This window comes from Musca autumnalis, unplaced genomic scaffold (assembly GCF_047663935.1).
Source record: "Musca autumnalis isolate F117 unplaced genomic scaffold, ASM4766393v1 scaffold_1, whole genome shotgun sequence".
NCBI classification, from domain to species: domain Eukaryota; kingdom Metazoa; phylum Arthropoda; class Insecta; order Diptera; family Muscidae; genus Musca; species Musca autumnalis.
The window spans coordinates 84,361,404-84,377,476 of NW_027411644.1; the positions used below are offsets into that span (position 1 = coordinate 84,361,404).

The 16,073-nt window shown below is 37.4% G+C and overlaps 1 protein-coding gene across 26 annotated transcripts in view; it reads left to right on the forward strand.

Moving 5' to 3' along the window:
- The window catches only part of LOC141402366 (sodium-coupled monocarboxylate transporter 1-like), a 156,278-nt gene that overhangs the window by 62,145 nt on the left and 78,060 nt on the right, over positions 1 to 16,073 (forward strand). For 9 of the 26 annotated variants that reach the window (XM_073983419.1, XM_073983377.1, XM_073983399.1 and 6 more), the window contains exons 4-5: positions 9,041 to 9,106; positions 9,633 to 9,684. The exons of the other annotated variants lie outside the window; for them this stretch is intronic. In XM_073983419.1, the coding sequence (XP_073839520.1) occupies positions 9,041 to 9,106; positions 9,633 to 9,684 (118 nt within the window). The remainder of the gene's footprint in view (positions 1 to 9,040; positions 9,107 to 9,632; positions 9,685 to 16,073) is intronic. 26 annotated transcript variants of the gene reach the window in all.

A 16,073-nucleotide genomic window follows, 5' to 3' on the forward strand; every position in this document is an offset into this window, starting at 1 on the left:
GTTTGAAATTTATTATTAATTATAATCGTATTAATTATAATCGTATTATCAGTAGCAGGCTGTTGTGATGCTACTAATTCAACTGGAGAATATGTTTGAAATTTATTATTTCAATAAGAGATTCATTGATATTAAAACTAATACTGACCTTTTTATACCCCCATCCCCAATTAGTATGGAGCGTATATTTAGTTTGTTTTCTGTAAGGCATTAAAGTAATCATGTAACATAACATGCCGATTTTTGGTATTTTGAGGATTTTTAGCTGAAATTTTTAACCGAATCACATACATATATTTTGACATCGAAAAATGTTTACCCTTGCTTTTGCTTCAAAACAAAAAACAAATTTGAAAAACACCAAAAAATTTGGCAGTTTTCCATTCGCACACATTTTCGTTTCGACATACTGAAACAGGCTGTTACCCCCTTTTTTGTAACTATTTTTTGTTCGGTCGTCTATATTCGTAATAATTTGAGCATCCATAGCTCATCCCTTAGATGACATACATATCTAATTCTTCGTAGACACGTTCTTTATATAGTTAAGAATTACTTACATCTTTGTGTTTATTTCAGCTTGAGTCCATATTTTGTTGTATTCAAGTATTTGAATAACAACAAAATGTTTTACAGTGGATATGAAATTGATTAGTTGCGGGCGGAGGGTAGGGACTACTATAGTTTCAGTTGTCACCAAACAACTTCATCAGTTCCCTTTTCCGCCGACTCTGTATCGATAAACAGGTCAATAAGCCCATCCAGCAAATTAAACAAAATGAGAAATTTGCTGTATGGCCCTAAAGCTGATTACCCCACAATTTGAGTCGAACTAAAGAACTAAAGTCGAACTGTTTATCGATACAGAGTCGGCGGAAAAGGGAACTGATGAAGTTGTTTGGTGACAACTGAAACTATAGTATTCCCTACCCTCCGCCCGCAAATAATCAATTTCATATCCACTGTAAAACATTTTGTTGTTATTCAAATACTTGAATACAACAAAATATGGACTCAAGCTGAAATAAACACAAAGATGTAAAATTCTGCAGTCCAACAATAAAAAACGCCAACAACAATAATAGGCATCAGCACGGCCTTGTTGATCAATGCGTAATGCAAAAACAACAACTTTCTCGTTGTTTTACCCCCGCTTATTGAAGCAACATTCCTATGTTCGTATTCTTTGCAAAGCAAAGACGACATAAAAACAGTGGTGGATATTAAATTCTTTAGTTCGACTCAAATTGTAGGGTAATCTTAGCTTTAGGGCCATACAGCAAATTTCTCATTTTGTTTAATTTGCGGGATGGGCTTATTGACCTGTTTATCGATACAGAGTCGGCGGAAAAGGGAACTGATGAAGTTGTTTGGTGACAATTGAAACTATAGTATTCCCTACCCTCCGCCCGCAACTAATCAATTTCATATCCACTGTAAAACATTTTGTTGTTATTCAAATACTTGAATACAACAAAATATGGACTCAAGCTGAAATAAACACAAAGATGTAAAATTCTGCAGTCCAACAATAAAAAACGTTAAGAATTACTCATTCAAAAATCAGCGTTCCACATTTGCGCTAAGGCGAGTAAATCGAACTAAAAAATTTGACAATTCGTGTGAGAACATAAATTTTTTTTTACAAAAACAGGGGGTAAGTGTTTTAAAGATTTTAGCTACATTTCGTCTGTGTCATGATTTCCATACGCCATTTTATATTTTTTTAGAAATGCTCTTTATGCTCTTTCTGAAGTTTTGGTCGGCTTTCTCCTATCTGCTTTAGTTTCCGAGATATCCATGCTTTCACGCAAAAAAATTAAATTTCTTTAAGTTATGAAATTAATATTTTAAAACCTTACAAGCTTTAAAACACATTTCAAAAATCAGAACTTTAATTTTCGATTACTTGGTTACTTAGATGGCTTTTGTATTAAACAGAACGTCTTGTTCCATAAGCCGAACTAAGAATAGATTTCCAAACGCACCGATCTTTTACTTTACTTCTCCAATTTTGGATGCCATGTTCTCTGATATCTTCTTCAACTTGGTCCTTCCATCGGAGTTTTGGCCTTCCCTTGGGGCGTATACCGTCGAGTGGCTCGTATTCAAATACCTTTTTGGCGGGGGCATCTTTATCCATCCTGCTGACATGGCCAAGCCAACGCAATCGTTGTAGTTTGATACGTTTTACTATATCGATGTCGGTCGGCTGGTATAGCTCGTGGTTCATACGACGCACAGTGTTGCCGCTTCCTTGTAAACGTGGACAAAAATAGAAGGAGTTGACTTAGGCCGATGAATTTTTATACAAGTACTTATGCGGGCATAGGAATGAAAAATTCCCATTTTGGTCCATATCGGTTCAGATTTGGATATATCCCCCATATATATATTTCTCCGATTCTGCTATAACTCAGCCAATTTTAATTGAACCGCCTTCAAATTTAATATGCGATATTTGCTTGGGCCTCTGATCAGTTTTACCGATTTTGTTAAAAATCAGATCTGATTTCGATATAGCCCCCACATATATATATTTCCCCGATTTTGCTATAACTTAGCCAATTTCAATTGAACCGCCTTCAAATTTAATATGCGATATTTGCTTGGGCCTCTGATCAATTTTACCGATTTTGTTAAAAATCGGTTCATATTTGGATATATAAAACGAAACAGTCAAATAAAGTGAATTTATCCACTGAGGAAAAACAAGGATTCTTGCTCCTTTCGTACAAATTGTTTATGATGATATGGTTGTGGCTCAGAGAATCGGATTTTATAGGATGTAAACTTTGCATTTTTTAATTCGAAAGGGATGTCTGTTTCATGTACCAAATGGTCGAAACTGCAATTTGCTGCAATTTTTAGATACACTCCATGAAAGAAGCGAAATTCGTGAGTTTTGTATAACACGTTACTGTTTCAATCAACATAACGGTACTTTATGTATACACATTATATGTAAACTTTTTTTTCATAAATTGCAAGACTATTGGCCACTCTTTAATTCCCTATTCAAAAGTTGTGGAATATGTCAATAACTTCTTTAAAAAAATTTCCATGAACATGGGTTTCTTTTTTAAATACCTTTTTGTAAATGTCCCATACGAAAAATTTTCTATGTTTAACGAGCTATAACTTTATAGTAACACCAAATATCGACAACATCTTTGAGGTTTGTCCTATTTAAAGTGTTCTCAATAAAATAAAACCATAAAATTATAAAAAAGTCAAGAACACATTTTTCGATTTTTGTCCACTGAGGCAACACTGTGCGACGTCGGTATTACCGTCAACGCATATTGGTCCATAAATCTTTCGAAGAATTTTTCTCTCAAACACACCAAGTTCTGCCTCATCTGCTTTCGCAAGTACCCTTGCTTCAGATCCATACATAAGTACGGTTAGTATCAGTGTCTGGTAGAGCGTAAGTTTTGTTTGACGAGAGGTGGTTTTACTTTTAAACTGTTTACTTAGACCAAAGTAGCATCTGTTGGCCAATATTATTCTTCTCTTTATTCCAAGGCTTATATTGTTGGTTTTATTTATGGCGGTACCGAGGTAGATAAAGTCATTTACTATCTCAAATTTATAATTATCAACATCCACAGTTGGTCCGAGTCTACTGGACGACTTGCGTGTTGATAGCATAAACTTCGTCTTATCGCCGTTGACTGCCAGACCCACTTTGGCAGACTCTTTTTCAATTTTTCCAAAGGTGGCTGTTACGGCTCGCGCTGATCTACCTATTATGTCTATGTCATCTGCGTATGCAAGCAACATTACATCTTTATTGTATATCGTGCTGTTTTTGTCTCTGGCCGTATATATATTAGCATCTCGTATGACCTTTTCCAGTAGGATATTAAATAGGTCACACGATATACTGTCACCTTGTCTGAAACCTCGTTTTGTGTTGAAAGGCTCGGAGAGGTTCTTTCCTATTTTAACCGCTGATCTTGTGTCAGCCAATATCATCCTGCATAGTCGAATTAGTTTTGCAGGGATGCCAAACTCAGACATGGCTTGAAACACCTTTGATCTAATTGGGCTGTCGAAGGCGGCCTTATAGTCGACGAACAGGTGGTATGTGTTGATCTGTCTTTCGTGGGTCTTCTCCAGTGTTGGGCGCAGTGTGAAGATTTGGTCAATTGTCGATTTACCAGGTCTAAAACCGCATTGGTATGACCCGATTATGTTATTGACCATGGGTTTTAAACGTTCACACAGCACACTCGACAGCGCTTTGTATGCGATTGGGAGCAGACTTATGCCTCTGTAGTTTGTACACACCGTCTTGTCTCCTTTCTTGTGTACGTGACATAGGAGGCTGAGGTTCCAATCGTTGGGTATGCTCTCTTCCTGCCAAATTTCGGTAATTAACTGATGCATACTCCTTATCAACATTTCGCCACCGGTCTTGAACAGTTCGGCGGGCAGCCCATCAGCTCCTGCTGCTTTATTGTTTTTCAGCCTATTAATTGCTGTCATGACCTCGCTTTGGTTAGGTGGAAGACATTCAACGCCGTCGTTTGCGATTGGTTCTGGTGTATCTTCATCGCCGCCCATATTCGATACTAAGAGCTTCATGAAATGCTCCTTCCAGATCCTCAGTACGCTATCTGTATCAGTTACCAGTTTCCCTTCATGATCTTTGCAGGAGAATGTGCCTGCACCATACCCTTCAGTCTGGTGTTTTACACTCTGGTAAAATTTGCGGACTTCATTCTGACTCCTGAACATCTCGAGTTTCTCACGCTCACTTTTTTCTTGCTCTTTCTTTTTTCTTCTGAAAATACGCTTCTCCTCTCTCCTCTTCTCCCGATATTTTTCTTTCGCGCTTCGTGTTGCTACTGAATGCAGGGTTGCTCTGTATGCCGCGTTCTTTTCTTCAGTAGCCTTACGGCACTCCTGATCGTACCATAGATTTTTATGTGGTGGTTTTTAGTACCCAAGCACAGATTTTGCGGCAGTTTGAAGTGAGTGGGCTATTCTTTGCAACCGCGCTTCCACATTATCGGGACAAGCAGTTCCGTCTTCCAGCATGTGAGTCAGTTGAGCGGAATAGGCTTGTGCTATCTGTTGTGTTTGCAGCTTCTCGACATTCAGCTTCCGTCCTGTGTTAGATCGCACTTTTGCCGCAACATTAAGGCGAGTGCGTACCTTTGGTCCGAATCGATGTTCGCTCCTCGAATCGATCGGACATCTAACACACTGGACGAGTGTCTTCCGTCTATCACAACATGATCAATCTGGTTTCTTGTTTTCCCATCTGGGGATATCCACGTGGCCTTGTGTATGTCGAGGTGTTGGAATCTGGTACTGCTCACTACCATGTTTTGTGCCGCTGCAAAATCGATCAGCCTCATTCCGTTGTCGGATGTTACCTCATGGAGGCTGAAATTTCCGATCGTGGAACAAAAGATATTTTCTCTCCCAATTTTAGCATTAAAATCTCCTAGAACAATCTTAATGTCATGGCCAGGGCAGCGGTCATATGCTCTCTCTAGGCGCTCGTAGAATATATCCTTGGTCTGTTCATCTTTCTCTTCGCTCGGGGCATGGGCGCAGATGAGACTGATGTTAAAAAACTTTGCTTTTATTCGGATTGTGGCAATTCTCTCATCAACAGGAGTGAAGCTGGAGACGAGATTTTTAAGCCTCCTATTTACCATAAATCCAACACCTAGCTCATGTTTCGTTTCATGGCTGCTTTAATAAATACAGTGCGTAATCGTTTGTTATTTTTACGTCTGCCCGGTTCCATCGCACTTCCTGTAAGGCGATAATATCAGCATTGTACTTGTCAAGTACATCCGCCAGTGCGCAAATTGCACCTGCTCTGTAGAGAGTCCTGACATTCCAGGTGCAGATTCGCAGATCATGGTCCTTAAAACGTTTGCGGGGTTCGTCAACTTTAGAGGGGTTTGTTTTTCTTCTTTTTCTTAGTTTTTTCATAGTAGGCGGTGTTTTGACGGGGTGAGTTACTAGCCCAACGACCAACCCAAGTTTTTAACGTTCTTATGGGTGAACGCGCGGCACATGTTAGCTCGCTACATTCAACGGATGTTAAAGGCAGCTCCCCAGGTGACACCACGGGGAGGTCAGTGTCCACTTGAGATGAAAGAGGGACCGAGATAAATCCTGGGCTTTGCCATGTTAAAGCCGGTCAACACCGTTGCTTGGTATCATTCATCCCCTACGTCACCCTAATTTTCGATTACAGGCTGTAAATCTCTCACGGTGAGCCTTAACTAATATTAAATAAAATGTGCTTACACCTTATAAGTTTTTGCAGATTTTGAAACTCCAATGTTCATAGATGAGAAAAATCAAAAAAACAAAAAAAAATCGCCAGAGGGATTTTTAAATAAATCGCAGTTAAAGTTCACATTTTTAGGGTTTTTTATGTTTTCACGGTTTTACATGCACTATGCGCCTTAACTAACTTTAAACGAAAATCGCTTACACCTGGGAAGTTTTGGTGGATTCTGAAACAGCAATGTTCATATATAAGAAAAATCCAAAAACAAGAAAAAAATCGATGGAGGGATTTTAAAATAAATCAAGAACAAAAAGGACATGGAAGGAACTGAGCTAGAAGGACAGCATATTCGATAGAAAGGTTCCTCATTCAATTTAACTGAAAACATGTCATCTAAAAATGATTAAACAATATCTCCAAACAGAGATATAAAGCTATTTTCTCAATGATTGCTGGGGGTCAATCAAAAAATTCATTATGTCATAACTCAGAAATTTTAGCTATAGGACACTTTGGGGTTCTCAATTGGGGCTTTCATTCCGAAAAGGAATTTTTCCACCCCCAGATCTTGACTTCCATTTTGTGTCACAGGGTATTCAGTAAGATTTTCCATAGAGACCAAAATGTCTTTAATAGAAGACAAGGATGAATTCTCATAAAAACAAGATGAGAATGCCAATAGACCTTTGTCAGAAGACCAGAGGTTAAAGGTCCAATCTTAATTCGATTGTCATAGAACTTTACTTTTCAATTGGATCAACAAAATAGGGATCAATCGACTACACTTCAGATGATAGTAAATATCCTGTGAATTGTCCTTTAACTTAGTATAATATACCGTTTGCATATACATATGTCTTCCTATACCTTTCTTTTAAAATAAATAATGATTTAAAGAAATGTCCTTGTTCCAAATTTAATGTTATATTTCTATAACGTGGAAAAAATTTTGCCAAGAGTCGGAGTCGAGTTATTTTTTTCGACTCAGACTCCGACTCCAGCAAAATTGCTCGACTCCGACTCGTAGACTCCGACTCCGAAACCCTGGTCCCAAATTGAACTTCTATATCTCAAAAATGGCAAAAACTACGAAAATACCATTAGGGTCAATGTTGTAGAGAATTTTCACTGCTACAACATTTTTTTCAGTGTCATTACGATATGACTTGCGGTTTCCAAGTAAAACCGTGGAAACATAAAAACCCCTAAAAATGTGAACTTTAACCGCGATTTATTTGAAAATCCCCCCGGCGATTTATTTTTAATTTTTGATTTTTCTCATCTATGAACATTGGAGTTTCAAAATCTGCAAAAACTTCCAAGGTGTAAGCACCTTTTATTTAATATCAGTTAAGGCGCACCGTGCACTATGCCGAAATGAAAACGAAAGAAAAACAACCAAACTCGTGTATGATTTTTAAATTTTGTAGTTGTTTTAAAGCAAACACAAAGTCAACATTGCCATGAAAACCAAAGTTTAGGTGTTTTTCGTTCGCAATCATTTTCTTTCAACATAGTGAAACAGGCCTTTAGAAGTTTTTAACTTATTGAGGCAAAGATGGAAAAATTTATTTGTCATATTGTTACAAATCGTCAAAAAATTGTTGGTTCTATATACTATTATTAATGATTCAAGTCAAAAATATAAATATTTTCTTTAGTCACTGTGACAATTTCCGCTAATTCTGGTAGGGGCGTCCTCATTGAGCGTAGAGCTCTGGTCGTTTAAGAGCCAGGCTCAAGAGAGATAGGTCTGTATTGAACAGATTGCTGGCATAGGAGTGCTAATTCCCCACCTCCAATTCTAGTGCGATCCTTTCTATTACTCCTTGAATGTAATGAATTCTCAAACCACTGCAAACCTATTTTTGTAATTCAAAACAACAGACAGGTGCAGTGACATAACTCCCAACAGACATATGTAGCACCGAAATCAATCAAGGATGCCTCTATCTCACGGTATATAACATGGCGATTTGGCATTATCCGTTCACGCACAGCACATGGTCGTATGTCAAACTGTCCTGAGTACGTTTAGGCTAAAAAAAAAGTTAAATGGCGTCTGGCAACACACAGTGTTGCCTAGCCCAGAAAGTTATCGTGCACCCCTCGTCCTAATTTTTGAATTCCTAAAACAATTTAAATATGTATGCTATTTTAAAATTCAAAACAACAGATGTGACAACAAGTTCGCTTACTTCATAAATCAAAAGTAAACACCTATGTATATCTCAAATAAAATAAACTGTCAACCTTATTTAACATACATATTTATTATTTGCTTAAAGCTACTTATCATTACATAGTAAATATTAACACATAATCATGCTTCTGGTAAATAATATTTTAATACAACTATTAAAAGCAAACACGCATTTACTCCAACAATAATAAAGCGTTCTTTCACTTCTTGGAAAAGGAAATTTGTAACAAAGAAAATCAAATTTCCCCATTTATTGCTAAAATTTCTAAGTTGGCTTTTATGTTGTGCTCTATTTCTGATTCTTTGTGTTACCTGTTATTTTTATTTATTAATAAATTTATTTTTGTTGTTGCTAACCAAGAAACAAAAGTGCATTGAACTATAGTAAACGAATAAAGACAACAGCAATTGCAGGTTCAAAAAGAAAAAAATTGGAAAGTTACAAACCTTTAGATCACGATGGCAATTGTTGTTGTTTTCGTCTCAGTTCATTATGAAGCTAAAAAGAAATTTGAAATTGAAAAAGAAATAAAATGAAAACAAAAAAGTGAATAACAACTATTTTCCAGTATTTTGAAATGCGTTTTGGCAAAGGAATACGTTTGTTCGGTTCCATTCTCTTCTCACTGGGCACGGTAAGTATTAATAGAATAGAATAGTCAATGGAAGTTAATTGTAAAATTGAAAATTTTTGTGTTTTTGTTTTTTTCTATTTCATTGAACAACTTTAATATCCTTTGATTGAATAATCTGCGAAAAAAAATCTTACAACTACCATCGAATGAATAATGAATGGCATGTCGCCGATACTCTACCAACCAACGAACTGAAATTTTTTGCCATGCTATTGTGTTCTCTGGCCGGCATTGTTTATCCTGAAACGGATATGTTGGTGAATGCTGGAACTTGGTTGAATGTGCGATGTATTGCAATGTTAACGACTTATTTCCTATCGTTGTAACAACACCATCACCACAAAAATCTACCTTAACTGTAAACTACAAACAAACTGAACCATGGTACTGGTATTCTACTATCATCCAACCACACACACACGTAACTTGTTTGTTGTGTGATATCCTTGATCTATGGTGCTGTTTGCTGCTGTTGTTGTTGTTGCATCACTGGATCCTAATTCCACTAATACTTACATCCGTTTAGATAACTTGGTTACCTATTGTGATTTATGTTCCAGCACTGGCCTTCAATCAAGGTAATGTTAACGAGACCACTTGTTGTGTCATTGAAGCCACAATATTACCCGTTTATATGTGCGGGGCTTAAGTTTATTTGCTTCTCTTTTTGAAGTTGATTTTGAAAGAGTGTGGACACTATTCTCGCAGGTGGAGTCAAACGACATATGTCAGTTGTGAATTAAATTCTAAGAAAGGATTTCCTGTACGAAGTGCAAAATATTGATGAAGACTGGGCTAAATAAGTTTAATAAGAAATGAAGACTGTATTTTTGTTATGTTTTAATTTTGCTGTAGAAAAATGTTTTGAGTTCATTTTCAATAACAACGATTAAGTCTTACGCAGCTTTGAAGTGTTAAGTCTAATACTATTGGTCCCGATGGTATTGACCTTACTTCACTTATATATTCAACACGATCAACACAAATATATTTTATACTCTTTGGAAAAATTATTCCTGTCCCGAAATCTAATATGGGATACCGGTCTATTGCTATTCTACCTTTTATGTCTAAAGTCGGGAACACTTCCAACGCAATACATTGGTATGTGAGGTGTAAACAGGATTTCGATCTGAGCACAGCTGCATCAGCGCGTTATTTGAAGTCTCAGAGTCAATTAGATGTGACGTTGATAAGAACAAAGCATTTTTTTCGTATTATTAGCCGACTCCAAGGCTTTTGTTACTGTCGATCATAGTAACCTCTGCATAAAACTTCGGGGCCTTTTTAATTTTTCTAACACGTCGACTAGTCTTATTACATATGGTCTGTCCAACCGTTCATAACACTGTACAACTAAATTGAATTTTTTTTAAATTACAAGAAACACCGCACAGATTATGAAAGTGGACCGAAAAAAAGAAGGCGTTTTGAATGTTTACGTCGGGAAGTAACCTAAATAGGCGTGACAAGTTCCGCCCATTTCTATAGGTTTTGACATCAAATTCCTTGGAATCCATGCATTTTAGGTATAAGGTGTCTTTGGCAATATTACTGACAACAATTTTGGCATGGTCCTAAATACTATAATGGTGGCAGCTACTACTGCTCTGACAAAATTGACTGAATTAACCCTTGAAATAGAAGTAACTAGCCATACCCTAAATAAATTTGTTATGATCATTCATGATACACACATGTATGTCAGTTTCTAGGGTTAATTCAGTCAATTTTGTCAGAGCAGGAGTAGCTGCCATCATTATAGTATTTAGAACCATGTCAAAATCTTGGATGTTAGGACTCGTATGTTAGATATATTCACTGGATAATAACCGTACACTATACGCGCATTTTCACATACAATATCAGGAACCTATGACTTATCCTGATGACGTTATTTTACTTTTTAGTACTAAAATACGTAATTTTACAAAGTCCGATCTGGGTTATCAATATTTTCCCTATATATATTCACCATAGATATTCCAAAAACAGTTTGGATCGAGCACACATAATCTTCTGAAAGAATTTATTATGAAAAAACATCAATAAAATATATTTTGTGACCGCAGACAACGAAAATGTGAATAAAAACGGTAGAATATGGTCCTAAATCATATATAACAAGTAAGAAAGTATCAGTCAGCTGAGCCGACAGAGATATACCCTCAGCCACGTACCCTAAGAAAAAAAGTTAACACAATACTTCTGTAGGTTTTTTAGCTGTTGGGAAAATTTTCCAGGATGGAAAGGGCCGCAAAAAAACTACATGTTGCAACAAAATTCAGAATGATCCAAGACGAGGGTAGGGTTTGGGTAGGGTGTACCCATAGGACTGACCCGATGTAGTACATATTCGGACCTAATACAAATCTGTAGGAAATACATTTTTTTCTTTATTAGTCTATGGATATTTTCCTTACAGACTATATAATTAAATATGTTGTACTTAATTTTCTGAATTTAAATATATTACAATTTTACTTTTCAATTTACAAAGTTTGAGCTAAATCGATTTCTCTCTTAAAGGGTTATTTTGCACATTAGTCAGTTTAGTTGGTGCCGGTAGGATTTTCTGGACCTTTTTGGGTCATTATCTCAGGAAGTATGGACTTTCCCACGAAAAAAAATTACAACGTCGTAACAGGGGCCGCAAGTGCAACCTGCTGCGTCACAAATTAATAAGATCAGAGAGGAGTTGTTAAACTAGACTTTTTCCAAATTTTGTGTGGGAGGTACTCAAATGAGTGAACCGATATAGTCCATATTAGAACTCGATCTATGCCTGAAAGTAATATTACCAATAGCAAAGTTGGGTTCAATTCGGTTATTCCCTCCGAGAGTTATCATGCCCACAATCTTGGCGAAAAATTTTGAACCTTTGTGGGGAAGGTACCGGAAGGAGTGGACCGAAAAAATTTTAACCAAATATGTTGATCCTTTCGAGAGTTATCGTGCACTCCAACTACGACACATGGTATTATATGGGTTGTTTGCAGTTTTCGTGCTGATTTCTGAGGATATATGGACTTGCTCCTGAAAAAAATTATATCGTCGTAATGGGGGTAGTGAATACAAATGGCTGCAACAAAAATCAAAGCGATTCGAGAGCAGGCCTTAAACTGCACTTAAGCAAAATTTTGTGTGGGAGATACCCGAAAAAGTGAACTAATAGGGTCCATATTGGAACCTCATCTATGTCTGGTAGAAATGTCACGATGTTCAAAGTATGGACTAATTCTGATACTCCCTTCAAGAGTTATCGTGCGGACAATTTTTCCGAACATTTTTGAACTTTTGTGGGGGAGGTACCTGAAGGAGTGGACCGATATGGCCCATCTTCGAACTTAAATCAAATCTGGACAAAATATTTCGATACCCAAAATTTGAACCGAATCGATTGATCCGTTCGAGAGTTATCGTGAGCACCAGCCAGCCAGACAGACAGACAGACAGACGGACAGACAGACAGACAGACAGACGGACGGACATTGCTAGATCTACTCAAAATTGTCTGAAACGGATATCGTACAAACATACTTGGGGTCTAAAACCATTATTTCGATGAGGCACATTTTTGGTCGTATCAAAGTGTAAATACCCTCTTTAGCCTAAAGGCTGAGGGTATAAAAAGCGAAAGCTTCTGTAGATGTTAAATATTATAGCTACAAATTTATTTTGTTCAGAGACTAATAATGAAATTTGATTTGGAACATTTTTATACCCTCAGCCTTTAGGCTAAAGAGAGTATTTACACTTTGATACGACCAAAAATGTGCCTCATCGAAATAATGGTTTTAGACCCCAAGTATGTTTGTACGATATCCGTTTCAGACAATTTTGAGTAGATCTAGCAATGTCCGTCCGTCTGTCTGTCTGTCCGTCTGTCTGTCTGTCTGGCTGGCTGGTGCGCACGATAACTCTCGAACGGATCAATCGATTCGGTTCAAATTTTGGGTATCGAAATATTTTGTCCAGATTCGATTTAAGTTCGAAGATGGGCCATATAGGTCCACTCCTTCAGGTACCTCCCCCACAAATGTTCAAAAATTGTCGCAAAACTTGTGCGCACGATAACTCTTGTAGGGAATAACCGATTTGGTCCATACTTTGCACATCGTGTAATTTCTACCAAACTAAGATGAGGTTCCAATATGGACTCAATCGGTCCACTCCTTCGGGTACCTCCCACACAAACTTTCGGAAAAGTTCAGTTTAGGACCTGGTCTCGAATCGCTTTGATTTTTGTTTACATAAGTTGTATTCGCTGTCCTCTATACGACGCTGTAAGTTTCATTTGGGGCAAGTCCATACTTCCGGAGAAAATAGCCTGAAAGTTACAAAAAACCCTATGACACCGTGTGTAGTGGTTGGAGCGCAAGATAACTCTTGAACGGATCGGCCGATTCGGTCCAAAATTTGGCTTTCGTAATATTTTGTCCAAACTTACGATAACTCTTGTAGGGAATAACCGATTTGGTCCATACTTTGCACATCGTGTAATTTCTACCAAACTTAGATGAGGTTCCAATATGGACTCAATCGGTCCACTCCTTCGGGTACCTCCCACACAAAATTTCGGAAAAGTTCAGTTTAGGACCTGGTGTCGAATCGCTTTGAATTTTGTTTACATAAGTTGTATTCGCTGTCCTCTATACGACGCTGTAAGTTTCATTTGGGGCAAGTCCATACCTTCGGAGAAAATAGCCTGAAAGTTAGTCTCAATTTACATTAGGCGAGTTTACTTGCGGCAATTGTCAGTTTGATGGAGAGAGAGGTGAGGTATATGGTAACCCTTTGCCTCTCAACACCCTCTCTCACCCACAAACTGACAATTGCCGCAAGTAAACTCGCCTAATGTAAATTGGGACTTACAAAAAACCCTCTGACACCGTGTGTAGTGGTTGGAGCGCAAGATAACTCTTGAACGGATCGGCCGATTCGGTCCAAAATTTGGCTTTCGTAATATTTTGTCCAAACTTAGTTCAAGTTCAAAGATGGATTATATCGGTCCACTCCTTCAGGTACCTCCCCCACAAATGTTCAAAAATTGTCGCAAATTTTGTGCGCACGATAACTCTTGAAGGGAGTAACCGATTTGGTCCATACTTTGCACATTATGAAATTTCTACCAGACTTAGATGAGGTTCCAATATGGACTCAATCGGTAAACTCCTTCGAGTACCTCCCACACCAAATTTTGGAAAAGTTCAGTTTCGGACCTGCTCTCGAATCACCTTGGTTTTTGTTGTAACATATTGTATTCACTGTCTCCTATACGAAGGTACAAGTTTCCTCAGGGGCAAGTCCATACTTCCTGAAAAAATAGCCTGAAAGTTGAAAAACAAACCCTATGACACCATGTTTATGGGTGGAAGCGCAATATAATTCTCGAACGGAAATGCCGATTGCGGCCAAAATTTGGCCTTCGTAATATTGTTTCCAAACTTAGTTTAAGTTCGTAGATAAGCCATATCGGTCCACTCCTTCAGGTACCTACCCCACAAAAGTTAAAAAATGTTCGGAAAAATTGTGCGCGCGATAACTCTTGATGGGAGTGACCGATTTGGTCCATACTTTGCACATTCTCATAATATATACCAGATATAGATCAGGTTCGAATATGGGCTATATTTGTCCACTCCATCCCGTACCTCCCACACAAAATTTTGGATAAGTTCACTTTAAGACCTGCTATTGAATCACTTTGAATTTTGTTGAAGCAAAAACTTGCCTCAATTACGATGGTAAAATTTGTTTCAGGGACAACTCCATACTTCTTGAGAAAACAGCCCGAAGGGTGTAAAAACCCCCTATTGCACCCCCATGGTCTATGCCAGTCCATTCCTTTAAGTACCTTTTCCGCAAAATTTGTGAACTTTAATCCCAATCAACATTTTTGTCGGTTCATACGATCAAAATTTTGAAACCCCCTAAATACATAAGTTTTTTGTGAAAAAAGTGTTTCAATTTGCACAGGTTGAGGGTATATCTCTGTCGGCAAAGCCGACTGATACTTTTTTACTTGTTTCTTTTGACACAATCCCCAAAAAGATAAATATTTTAGGAGATTTTGACTCAGTATGGAATAAATTTTAATTAAGAGTCTAAAAGTTTAACAAATAATTTCTACCTATAATATCTAATTTTGTAACGTCATTTTCTTAACGAAGTATTTTATTTAGATATCTAGTTTGTTCTGGGACTTACAGTGAAATTTTGAGTAGAAAATTTCTTCTTCTAACACCTTTCGTCTAAAACTAAATTTCATGTTACTTTCATGCATCAACTCGAAAAAAGAACAAAACAAATTTATTAAAAAAAAAAAAATATTTGGGTGTTCGTTTTTATACCCTACACCACTATGTGGAAAGGGTATTATAAGTTTGTTTTGGGAAAAATTCATGTAACATCGCGAAATATTCGTCGGAGACCCCCAATGTGGTATACCAATCTTCATATCATGGCGAGATAAAGCGATTTTGAGATGTGTGTCCGTCCGTCCGTCCGTCCGTGTGTCCGTCTGTCCATTATAAATTGTAATCAAACTCCAGGCCGCAATTATGGACCGATCGTCACGAAATTTGGTATGGAGGTCGGTTTCACATCAGAATAGATCGCTATTTTAATTGGTGATGATCGTGAAATATTTAGCGGGTGAAATGGACCAAAAACATAATTTTTATCCGATTTTGTAGCTGCTCTGTTGGTCGCAATAATAGTCCGATCGCTTCGTAATTTTAAATAAGGTAAGAGTATATGACAAAGTTGAAGCTTGCAATTTGAGATGGCGATCAGATAATATTTAGAGGGTTAAATGGACCAAAACTTTTGTGTGAAAATTGTGAAAATTTTTAATAAACAGCTTATATCTTTGTTCCTGAAAGACACATTCCCCACTCGTGAGATAAATTTGGAAGACGATCTCTTGACCTTTTAATTGATGTCAATTATGTTGATGTACGTG